The sequence below is a fragment of the Ammospiza caudacuta genome, chromosome 1 (assembly GCF_027887145.1).
Source record: "Ammospiza caudacuta isolate bAmmCau1 chromosome 1, bAmmCau1.pri, whole genome shotgun sequence".
Taxonomy (NCBI): Eukaryota; Metazoa; Chordata; class Aves; order Passeriformes; family Passerellidae; genus Ammospiza; species Ammospiza caudacuta.
Window position 1 is genome coordinate 50,587,188 of NC_080593.1, and position 12,617 is coordinate 50,599,804.

The 12,617-nt window shown below is 39.2% G+C and overlaps 1 protein-coding gene across 1 annotated transcript in view; it reads right to left on the reverse strand.

Annotated features, from left to right (window-relative positions):
• CNTNAP2 (contactin associated protein 2) overlaps positions 1-12,617 on the reverse strand; it is a 1,023,368-nt gene that overhangs the window by 113,029 nt on the left and 897,722 nt on the right. Inside the window, exon 16 of the mRNA XM_058800058.1 lies at positions 1,587-1,757. Coding sequence (XP_058656041.1) covers positions 1,587-1,757 — 171 coding nt within the window. The remainder of the gene's footprint in view (positions 1-1,586; positions 1,758-12,617) is intronic.

Below are 12,617 nucleotides of genomic sequence, written 5' to 3' on the forward strand. Positions count from 1 at the left end.
AAAATTAAAGTCCTGTATAATGATACTCTGAGCACACTGCCACTGGTACATCTATTCAGCCAGCCACTGCAGCATGATTATTATTAACCCTGAGCCGAGCTCAAAAGAATATTAGTTGCTGTCAAGTCACCTTTCCACACTGATAATGTCACTTTTTAGCTAAGTGACCAACACCATGATTGGTCTGATTGCAGTGGCTGAGGACACCTTCCATGAAGTAGAAGAGCAAGGAGTTCTGAAGATGCCCACCTCAGCTGACTGTAAGTACTACTTAGATTCAAAGGGAAATTAAAAATAGCTGCCACTTTATTATTAAAAGGCTTTGCCCCTTGGTAAAGCAAATAAGACTATTCCCTGTGACTCAATAGGAGCAATTTTGATTCACTGAAGCTGCAGATTAGAGAAATTGGATTAAGCAATGTGAACTAAATTTGTAGAAATTTAGTTGTAGAATGAAAGAGAAAAAAGCCACCCAAATGGAACTTGGCATTTTATTCTTACCTGCAGGGAAAAATTTAGATGCATTTTAAAGGAGCCTCTTAGTGGTTTCTAAATTCCTACATTCTTATTTGTGCGTTTAAACTTTGTAAAGCATTGAAAATGGCTCTTTGCTTTCAAATTGTATGTGTAAATCACATTGAATCTGCATAAAATACAGATTATTTAGGGTCCACAAGCCAACTGCTTCTCTTTCAGCATTAATGACGCACTGACTTTTGTGCATCAACATCTAGATCGGGGTCCTTGGCATCCATGGGCAGTGAAAGGAAGCACACATGCTTTTCCCAGTGCCCCAGTGCTGGAGTGCAGGGAGGCTGTGATGTGCTGCTAGAGGCTGCAATAACAACCACACACAGCACAGAGGGCCTCTCCCTGCTCCTGTTTATGGCAGGGTCAGGGGAGAACAAAGGAGACATAAAACATGTTTCCCCCTAATTCAACTGCTTCAACTCCGCTAAGGAGAATTCAGGCACGGCTGAGGATTTCAGCACCTGCCTTGGAAAGTTTGCCCCTGGGCTATTAAAAATGGTTTGAATAATAAAATTGACTTGCCTCTTGGTGTCATTATACCCTCTTTTTCAGATCAGTGATTTTATTAACAGATAATGCTGACAGAGATTTATTTTATGAGATATTTTATGGCTTTTAAATATCATATGCAAGTTTTCAGCTCTTTGGCTCCTTGCAATGTTGATTAGGATGGTGCCTCTTTTTTCCTTCTTTCCCCGGTTTCCAAAGCAACCATGAAATAAAATAGAAAAGCACACAGAGACGGAGACATAAATTTTGAAGAAATAATTCTGACATGCAATTTTGAAAGCCCTTTTCAGGTCAGTGTCATTTTTGTAATTGATGTTACCAGTTTTATTTGTCTTCGTATTTTCCCCTCAATAAACAATTCAAATATACTTCAAACACTCCTTTCACAAAAGGCAACTTGAAAACATGTCAAGCAGCTTGATTTGGAAGCTTTTCCAGGATTTAGACAGCTTGCACATTTTACTAAATGGTGCACATTTTAAAAAAGCTACTATTCAACGTAATACTTCAACTGCCAAGAGTAGTAATAGGAAGCCCATACTTACATTTCAGCTCCAGTTTGATGAAGTCAGTGTTCCCCAGATTCTCAAGAAACACCCCATCTGAGGCTGATGTTTTGAAGTAGAAAGAGATGTCTGCACTGGTTTCCCCTTGGAAGGTGGAGAAGTGGAGGTAAGATGATGAAGTAACGAAAGAAGCTGCGTTCCAATAATTCCCTGCAGAGGACAGACAGGAAAGACATGTTTCAGTGCTCCCTTGAAGCTGTTGGAAAAGTTGGAGATTTTAAGGTTCATCTATGCTACAGTACTGTTTGTGCTGAAGAAAGAACCCCAAGCACCTTGATTCTTGCTCCCTCTGTTTTGTTTTTCTGAGCATGGTGTGTCAGGTTTCAGAAGACAGAGCATGTTAACGGTAAATTTATTTTCAAGCTCTTAATTTATCATATCTACTCATACTCAAACGTTATTTTGTATTTATTATAGTAAGACTATCACGGGAGATCAGACAGAGGGGCAAAACACTAATTTGGTGTCTGCCTCACCTACACACCTACACCCCCTCCTGAAAGTGTAGCCATGTCTATCAGAAATCAATTAATTTAAATCACAGGAAAAATCCAGTAAATGAAGCTAATCAATACAGACACAATTAACATATGCACCTAATAGTCCCCTAGTGCATTCCCACTGGAGAAATACAATAATTAATGACATCCAAGAACTATTACTGTACTTTAGCTAGAAGGACAGTCAAATTCAGTGCAAGGTAGCATTACAGTGCAAAAAACAAGTCATAAGATATAAGAGCAGGTAAGATTCTCTTAATCAGAAGATCATAAGATTCGTAAGAGAAGGCTTTGGGGTGACCTAATTGCTGCCCTTCAATACCTGAAGGGAGGCAAAAGAAAGATGGAGAGGGACTTATTACAAGGGCATGCAGTAACAGGGCAAGAGGGAATGGCTTCAAACTGATAGCCAGTAGGCTTAGATTAGATATTAGAAAGAAATGGTGGTGAGGCACTGGAACAGGTTATCCGGTGAAGCTGCGGGTGCCCCATCCCTGGAAGTGTTAAACAGGATTCTGAGCAACTGGTCTAGTGGAAGGTATCCCTGTCCACTGCAGGGATGTTGGAACTAGACAATCTTTAAGGCCTCTTCCAACCCTGGCCATGTTATAATGATTCTATGATGATGATATAGGTGATAGAGTTAGCCAATGAGAGACTGAAACAACTCATTCTAGTTCCATCAGAATGCTTATGTATCCAGCTTCAGAAATGTATTAGAATATAAATCATGATCTCATCATAGCTGAATCCTTAGTATTCCAGCCAATAAACACAATACTGCTACTTTCCATTCCAGTCCAAAGTCCCAGATATTGGTTTTCCATTGTTTGATTACTGAAGTAGGTGATAATGCTGTTATTTGTCTGGTTAGCACTGGATGACTATGAATGAGGGTGGTTGAAGCTTCAGAAGATCAGCTGTGATGATATATTGTTCTACTGACCCACATTCATTTCAGAAGTTTTATTATTTGAGTAATTATTAGTCTCTATTCAATTTTAAATTGAACAGCTGAATTAGCAGATGTTTTCAGATAAATAAAAGCATACTATTGCTTTCCATAGTACTATTCCATACCCTCCATTATAATTCTGCCTCTCTCAAGGATTTAGGGTATTTGGAAAAAAAGCCATTTTCCATTTAGTTCAATGCATCCCAGGAGGAAAGTTGCAATTGAGATTTTGTATGTGTATATGTGTAAACACACATTTGAGCAGTGAAAATGGGAAGAAATAGGCATTCATGAAAGAGGTGTGGGTTTGTGAATTAACCAGTTAGGCTAGATCAGCTAGTTTTCAACATGTATTACTATTTACCCTCCTTATACAAATGAGTAATTTCCAGATTGAATGCTGATAATGATTTCTATAGAAATGTCAATAATCTTCATATCATAAACCTGCATGGGCAAGAAATATCTGCTCATAATTTGCAAGGTTGCTCTCTGAAAGCATGCCTAGTGCCAAAGCAGCACAGATAAAAAAGGTCTTGTATTTTATTTTCATTCGTGGTCTCAGGTCTCTTTCTCTCTCACTTTTCAAAGTGCTCTCTCAATATTAGGGTTGCTTATGGTCTAGATGCGTGAGTGCTTTGTCAATAATCTGTGAATACAGGGTCCAGATGGAGTTTGTATATGCTCTTCCATTTGCAGATGTACCTGGACATCTCTATTTTATTTTCCTGGGACCTACAGATATGCTAGCTGCTGGCAGACCCTCAAAAGAGATTTTACTTTACTGAATAAACTCACATGAAATAAGTGGGACTCAGACAAAAAGCCAGGAATATATTAATACAATCTCTGTTCAGGAGCTAATTTAGCTGCCCTGAATAACCTTGTAGAAATGCTTGAATGTCTTTGTAACTTAAATAAGTATTTTAGATTCCCTAGTTTTACATTCCTTGAATATTACCAAACTTCTTAGCCTAAAATATGAAGAACACACGACAAGTAAAATTGCTGTGAATGTGAGAGCTATAAAATTCAAGTACTACTGGAGATAAATCTCTCTTCAGTGAGAAAGGTGTCCCAGCCACCTCACTTCACCAAAAGAGACCAATACAGTGTATTATTATAATAAATATTTCAGTAAAGTAAATAAGAGTAGGACCAGCTACTCTTATAGCTGATATGAAACAGCTATATATTTTGCAGTATTGTATTTACAGATTTCTAATTATCTTGCAAACTTGAAACTATTAAATGCAATTTGACATAGATTAGTCTGCAATGCTGGGACACTGAGGGTTAAATCCTTATCTATGAGAGTGCATAACCCAGGTGCTGGTTTGCCTTTACAGGGCAGTACTTTTCAGTTGTATGTGACCAGTTGGACATTTCAGAATTTTTAGGATTGGTATTGTTTGTGGATTTATCCAGCAGGGTCCAGCCCTATGGCAAAGACTTCACACCTTTACCACAGCACACTTGCAAGAGGACTGCTGCTTCTGAGTGCCACTGCAGGGCCAGAGAGGCAGGTGGGTTTGGATGGAGCCTTCATCACCCTCTTATTGAAACAAAAGGAGTCAATTCTTATTTAGAGTTACATTCAGCCTGCTGAAGAGCTCCATCGCTAAGGATTTTACATTTAATTCAAAATGCTGCGATTTGACTTTGCAGAAAACCTTGTCTGCAGATGTTATTGGTGAGAGGATAAGTACAAACAATGCAGACAGAATTGGAGAATCTGCACCTTGAGAGAGATATCTTCAAAGACTATTCATGACAAATTCCTATGAAGAGAAAATAATATTTTTGCACTCTAGTATACATTCATTTTAAATCAGTTGAAGGGGAAAAAGTCTTTTTATTAAGAGTACAATATAAATATTTTGCCAAATGTAAATAATGATTTTTATCATAAAATGATATCTTTTGATAAGAAATGGGCTCCCTAAGGAAATACTGTATAAAAATCCACTTTACACACATTTATTACAGTTTTTTGCTAGGAACTTTTATCAGTCACTATGCCTCAAAATTTCTTTGGTACATTGTCACAATTCTTTCCTCAAGTGATTTGAACATATTGATCCTACAGACATTTTTCTCCCACTTTAGGCTGACGAGCTGTAGATGGAGAAAACTGGGACTGGAACTTAAACCAGAGTAGAGGTATGGCAGCAGGAATATCAGACAGAATGTGGGAAAGGGAGTTTATTTAGAACGAAAACTATAAATTATAAGTTTTTAATTTATAAAAACACCACAGTCTAAAGATGATTTTTATTGCATTATCTGAAATATGAGATTATAATTCTACTTTATTCTTTGAAACCTCAACTATAATTTTGTAATGAAGATCACAGCTCTGTTGGGAAGTTCTGTTGGTTTAAACTCACTTGGTGTTTAAATTTGATTTAAACCAATTAAACAGGTACAGAGGATGCTGCTGTCATGGCAACAGAAATGCAAATCAATCAAGACACCAGACAAGCCTTTTCAGTTGTTTGCAACTCAAGATAAATGTGGAGATCCCGAAGGCATGGCTGTGTTTTTCATAAAATTGCACGTTTCCTGGTGATGGCAGCAAGCCTTGGGACACAGGACACGCAGAGGCAGGAAAGGGAATTGCTGACCAGAGTGCCATGGATGTTTGCCTGGATCCAGGCAGGAATCAGAGTCATAGTTGAGACAGAGGTGCTTCAATGCACCAAGTAACTCTATTTGATTCTGTTTCAATTTGTGCCAAGGTTGCTCACAGCTCTGCCTCTGCAGTGAAAATTAAAACCCAACTCGTTAAGCTCCTGAAAAACACTCTTACTGCTTTCTCATTAGTTTTCCTAACCCTGAGTTATGGTGTTCTTTGTAATTTGTATGATACAAAAGTGTCACTTCCACTGCTCCAAACAGACTCAGTCTCGGACAGGTGGCTGTGCTATAATTGCAAAGGTATAATTTTTACAAGAACGGTGATAGTCTGTAGCCACAAGAAACCAGCCCTACTACAAAAGTTAATGAGAAGGGACATCTTAAATCTCAGATAAAAAGCTGAACTAAGACTTGAAGATTTTTCCCATGAAGTCCCGCCTCAGTGAGAAGGAAGGAGACCCATAAAACTGACAGGGGCAAACACACTTTGTCCTGAGTTATGCAACATGAACAGGCATCTTTAAATGTGTGGCAGCTCTGTAACTTGAAAACATAGAGTCACTGGCCTTATAGTAATCAGCCTTTCAGCTTCTTCCTTGCAATATTTTTGTTCAGAGCTCCCTTGCTGCCTCCCATCGATATCTTCTTTCTTAGCATGATTGAAATTCATGCTTTAACACCATCAATTTCACTTTTACATTTAAACCCCATTGAAGTGGATAATGGCAATACCAGAACTGTAAAAGACATCAGTGCTTTTAGCCCTGCCAGGCAATCGCACTAGAGAACGAATGCTGCAGTGTCAGGCAGCTCTTATGTATTACAATAGACCAAAAACCTCCAGGGCCCTCATCTGCAGCAAAACAGATTTTCTATCAAAACCATTATGTGAATAAAATGTAAGAATAGTCTTCTATTTCAGAGGAGATGGATGTGTGAATGGAAAACTGTTCTGTGGCACAAAGTAATGGATTGAGATTATCCATACAATTATGCTCAACAAATCAAGTTGGTGGGGTTTTTTTCCTTTCTTCTTTTTCCATTCTGAGATAGGAATTTATGCATGCACACAGAGCAGTTTGGGTATCAGTACAGCAACAATCACACCTTAGACTCAAGTCTTCAGATCCATTTCAGAGTGGAACTGGCTGTAATGAAAACCAAATTTGCTGTTGGACTTTCTATTTGAAAAGTCAAAGAAAATTGGCAGTGTTTCTTGCACTGAGTTCTACTTTATTGTGAAAGATGTAACCATGACCTCAGGTACTTTTCTGTCATCAGTGCTAATCTTAGGGATCGAGCTGAGATCACAGCTTCGGTCTGAGCTGGAGTCAGGGGGTGCTGGGGGAGAGGAGAGCAAGGATGGCAAGTTGTTGGCATTCTCTCCTTTGCTGGGAGGACTACAATGCCAGTGGCTTCTTCCTGACTGAAATATCTGCTTGGTGTCATTTTTCATTGTGCCAACATGCTTTTAAACCTTTGTTTTTCTCTGGTCTGCAACTCCATGCCACATCTACTACATTTCACTCTACTACATTTACTATATTTAATGCACATATAATTTACTACATATGGTAAGTTTTGCATTTCTTTGATTTCTTTGGTATCCCTAGAATCAGTTTTGACCAGCTCCAGTCCTGAATTTATTTGCTTGTTGGTGAGTTGTTTAGAGCCTTGGGGTCCCCTGTATCAGTCAGTGCCCTGTGCCTGTATCCCTCTGCCCAGAATCCCACATTCCCAGTTTTCAGGACTGCTCAATATATTTCAGTCGTGCATTTCTCTGCCCACTGCCATTATCCTTATTGGTCCTGCACCTGGGCCACAACAACCCCGCGCAGGGCTGAAGGCTGGGGGAGTGCAGCTGGGAAGGGATGGGGGGCTGACAGCCAGATGGATGCACGAGCCAGCAGTGTGCCTAGGTGACCAAGGGCATCTTGGCTTGTATCAAGAGTAGTGTGGCCAGTAGGTGTGGGAAAGAGATTGTTTTGCTCATCACTGGTGAGGTTGCACCTCGAGCACTGTGTCCAGCTCTGTGTCACTCGCTTCAAAAAGGACATTGAGGTGCTGGAGTGTGTCCAAAGAGGGCCATGAAGGTGGGAAAGGATCTAGGAAACATGTCTTATTTAGAGCAGCTGCAGGAAGTGGGGTTGTTTAGCCTGGAGAAAAGGAGGCTCAGGACGGACTGCCTGAGGGGAGCTGTAGTGGAGTAGGGGTCAGTGTCTTCTGGCACATTTTAGGTAAAAGAGTGAGAGGAAATGGCACTAAGTTTTGCCAGGGGAGATTAAGATCGGCTCTTAAAAAAGGTGTCTGCATGAGGCACTTGGGGATATGATTTAGGTGATTTAAGCAATGATGGTGGTGCTGGGCTGACAGCTGGACTAGATGGTCTTGAAGACCTCTTCCAACCTTGATGATTCTGTGGTTATGTTAGTCATCAATATCTCATTCTGCAAAAATAACTAGTTTTTTACTATTATCTATATAAAATGGGGTACCATAAGAAGATAAACAAAGGTAATACAAACTAGGTATAATACTCCTGCCATTAAGGGAAAAAAAAAAAGAAAAGTTGTTTCATCTAAACAAAGTTTGAGGCAGTGCTCAAAATAGTCCAAGCCCGGCAAGTCTGTGGCTTTGAATTCTTCCTACCATACCCAAAGTCGAACTAGAGATAGCAATAATGTATTTCTTGGGCTGTGGGTTAACACTTTATCAACATCACAGCAGAATTTTGCTTGAAAAGAAGCATGTAAATTGCTACTTAATTTAAAATTAAGATGGTAGTGTCCTGATTTACTCAATCCAAACCTGAATCAAGAAAAATAAACCAGAAGGAGCTGCTACACATGATGTTGCCTTAATAGCAGAAAAGTCTTTTGACAACACACAGGAAAAATAATCCCCAAGCCAACAGATGGAGAGTGTATTAGCACTGTATAACAGGAAACTGGCTTACCCCCTTTCAGGCTAAATAAAAATATAGGTTAGATTTCAATTTCCAAGCTAAAACTAGCTGTGTATCTTTCAACAAAGTAACAAATGGCTGGAAGTCCAGAACAAAACCTGCTGAGAATATCAATACATATAGAGATGAGTTCAGAGTTAACAAAACAGAAAACTTAGCACTACAGTGGTTACTGTCATGTTGAATACAGTTCAGATTTTAAAAGATAAGTTATAGGTTGAAGAATTTTTTTTTTTTACATAGACCTTTTTATACCTTCACATTTTTTTGCATTGACCATCTAGTCCAAATGCCTGACTATTTTAGCGCTCACCAAAAGTTAAATTATGGCTTTAGAATGTTGTCCTTAAACACTCTCTTAAACACTGACAGGCACAGGGCATCAACCACCTCTCCAGAAAGCCAGTTCCAGGGCTTGGTCACCTTCCCAGTAAAAAAATGTCCCCATATCAAGCATGAACCTTTCCTGATGGGTGCAGCTTTTAGCCATTCCCATGTGTCCTGGCACAGGGTACCAGGGAGAACAGCTCAGCACCTCCTTCTTCTGACTCCTGTTTAGTCTTCTGTGAGCCAGCATTCCCAAAACCCACTCTGCAGGGCTGCTCTCCAGACACTTCTCTCCCAGGTTTGTGCCTGACATAGCTCCATAGGGCAGAATCTGGCATTTAGACTTATTAAATCTCATCCCATTAATCAAAGCCTAATGATCCATTCTCTCAGATTCCTCTGCAAGGGTTCTTGTCCCTCAAGAGAGTTAACAGCACCTCCCAGTTTGGTTTAATCAGCAAACTTGCTGATGGTGCATTCAACTACTGCATCCAGATTGTTAATAAATACATAACCCCTTCAATTTCTATACTACACCTGAAACTCAGAGTAATTCCCCCAGGCTTCTCTTCTGGAAGTTCATTGCATGCACCTTCTCTGAAAGTGAGATCCTGAAAAGGTTAACTGTCTACTCATTTGGGTGGTGACCTTCCACTGATGCCCTTGCCTCCTCCAGTTGTTGTTTGGTCTTCACTTACAGACCTTTGCCACCTCTCCTTCTGCATGTCTGCCACTGCTGGGACAATTGTTGACCTCATTACAGAACTTATCATCTTTTCACGTGGGCCCAAGGTCTAAAGCCCCAAACTCCCTTATGCATAACAAGATACTGAGGAGAAAGTGTATATATTAGTTCTTTAGAAATTAAAGGGTTCCTTCCCTATTTGAGATCAAGTTGAGTTCTCTGGTCAGCAACGAAGGACATAACTTATATTAACATTGTAGTAAGATGGATAGCAGTTTATCAGCTGTCATTATAAATTATCTGTTTTCATAAAGATTCTCAAGTGACATAATAGTTACAAGACACTGATCAATGGGTATAAACACAGATGATAAAGTTTGCTTTACTCTGCCAGTCACTATATTTGCTGAGTGAGGGAAAAACGCAATCACATTTATCAGTGAAATGTTGGAGTCAATAAAACAGATTCAGTGATGCAGAAATGTTTCCAGCACCTGCTGTGTTTCCTGCAATCATCTTTCGAAGATCATTTTTCAAAACTCTTGCCTCCTGGTCACAAATCCTAATCACGATACATACCCTGTCACTGCTGGCATCATTACTTTCATCCATCTAAAGAATGAAAGGTCTTGATCTGGCCTGGTTTACAACCTGGAGCTCTGTAATGTGCTGATAGAGCTTTAATGATGCATGTAAACTGGTGTCCTTTCAGGGGAATTTTTTTTTAACAATAACTGACCTGTAAACACGAGCTTGATCACCACTGTGCCACAGTCAAGGCAGTGTGTAGGAACCCTGCCATGGTGCCAGAATGGTAAACATTAAATACAGGAGACTGCTGCTGTCCACAAACCTTGTTAGTGTGAGAATCTGATTCTCTGTTGTGCCCTAGATATTGGTGGGTGTTTAGCTGTGCAAAACAATTGTGAAGCTTTCCATCCCCACTTGGTAATGCTGCCTAATCACCATATGCTCAGCACATATCTGTGCAGGATGGAAGGCAAAGGCACAAAGACAATAATGTAAAAAAAAAGAATTTTCTTAAGAATTCAGTTCCCCTGTGGTACTAAATCAGTTCCCAGTGCTGCAGAGGTGAACTGCAGGAAATGGTAGCTCTCTGCTCTCCAGATCCTTGGCAAGGTGTGTGAACAATGAGATGCAGCTCTAGCTGTCAGAGCCATTGCATTGGCCAACACCATGTGAATGACATGATCCAATATCCATTTCTTCTGCCATTCCCATTTACTCTTTCTGCCATGATATTTTAAAAGAAGAATGTGCTGGGTAATCTTCATACAGTTCTTCTCCTCTATATTTTCTCATTTTCTCTGCTTAGAGTGACATTTTTTCCCTACTTGTGGCTTTAAAACCGCCTGTTTGGCTATGGATCTGGACTCAGTGTCCTGGCTCTTTGCTCATGTAATTTTTTCTTGTAGACCAGCTGCACTTTCACATTGGAAAATGTTTTCCAGAATTAAAAAGTAAGATGCAATTTATTCTTGATGTAATACATTAACTATTCTTCATGCCATTGATTCCATTGTTATTGACAGAGATCATCAAATTATTTTGCTTGATCTTCTGTTACTCGATGGATTTCAGAGACTTCTGAACTAAAGCTGAGAATATTTAAGTCACAAGTTATGACTAGGTCCTTTGGTGATTTGTAGTCCTCTAACCTGATGAAACTTAGAGCTAAAATAATTTGCTTGAAGTAATCATTTAATTCAGCAGGTGCATTAGTGCAGTCATCCTGTTCTACTGCTTATTTGTAGAAATATACTTTTAATGACTCCTTTGTTCATGTCCCAGTTCCCAGTTATTAATAAGTAGTTCAGATACACATTAAACCTACAGTTGAGTAAAACTACCTTAATTCTTATGCTGCCACTCTAGTTCATATCACTGTAACATTTTTCCAAGTTCAACTTTCCATATTTTTTTGCATGTAGATTTTATGGAGCGTAGCTATTTATACAAGCATGTGCAAAGAATTTGAATTATGGAGATGGACTTTGTGTTCTGAATTCAAATAGCTGAGAGCTTAACACCTCCATGGCCTCCCAGTCCCACATTACTCTAGGAACTGGGAAGAACCAATGGACTGCATGTTATGGCGCCATTCCACCCTAGACACTGGTGCCTTGGCTGGAACATCTGCTCTACTCTGTGCTGTGGCCCTGGAAATGCTGCATGATATGCCTATGTTGATACAGAGCTTCCCCCTTCTGTCTTTGAAAAAAATGTCTTTGCAAAGTAATTTTACAGTTCATTTCTACATCATCTATGGCGGAGAAACTTTTCACATGACTGCATTTGAGCATTTATTCCATTCCCTGCCTGTTCCTTATCTTTAAAAGAACTCATTAAGACTATCACTATGTCCAAATATCTTCCTGTGATCTGGCTATGTCAGCAGTATTCTAAACCCAAGAACACGAAGAACGCCTACAAAATTTAAATTAAAAAATAAAAGTTTCTTAGTCTTAACATTGCCATTAGTGACACTTGTAATATTGCTATCAGAGAGCACACTTATATGGACAAAGGTGGGCTCCCTGTGGAAAGGTAAATTTACTGTAGGAACTGCAGCTCTCCCTCTTCTAACAGGCATTGTCTACTTACACTTCAAATTCCACACAGGTGATGCAAGCAAATATATGTAATGTAATAGCAAATCTAAACCAGAACACTAATGAAAATATTTTAGACTAATAAGTTTTCATATGGAGAGAGATCTTCTGTTGAACTCCTGTTGCAGCTTAGTGGTAACAGCCCTGAGACCAAGAATCTTAAATGCATATATATGTTATAATGCCTTTATATGAATTTAACAACTTTTAAACCAATCAGAGTTTACAGATATGTAACAAAGACTTATACATTTTACATCCAATTAAAAATAACAGCTTTACCATAAAAAATTAAAAATTAAAAA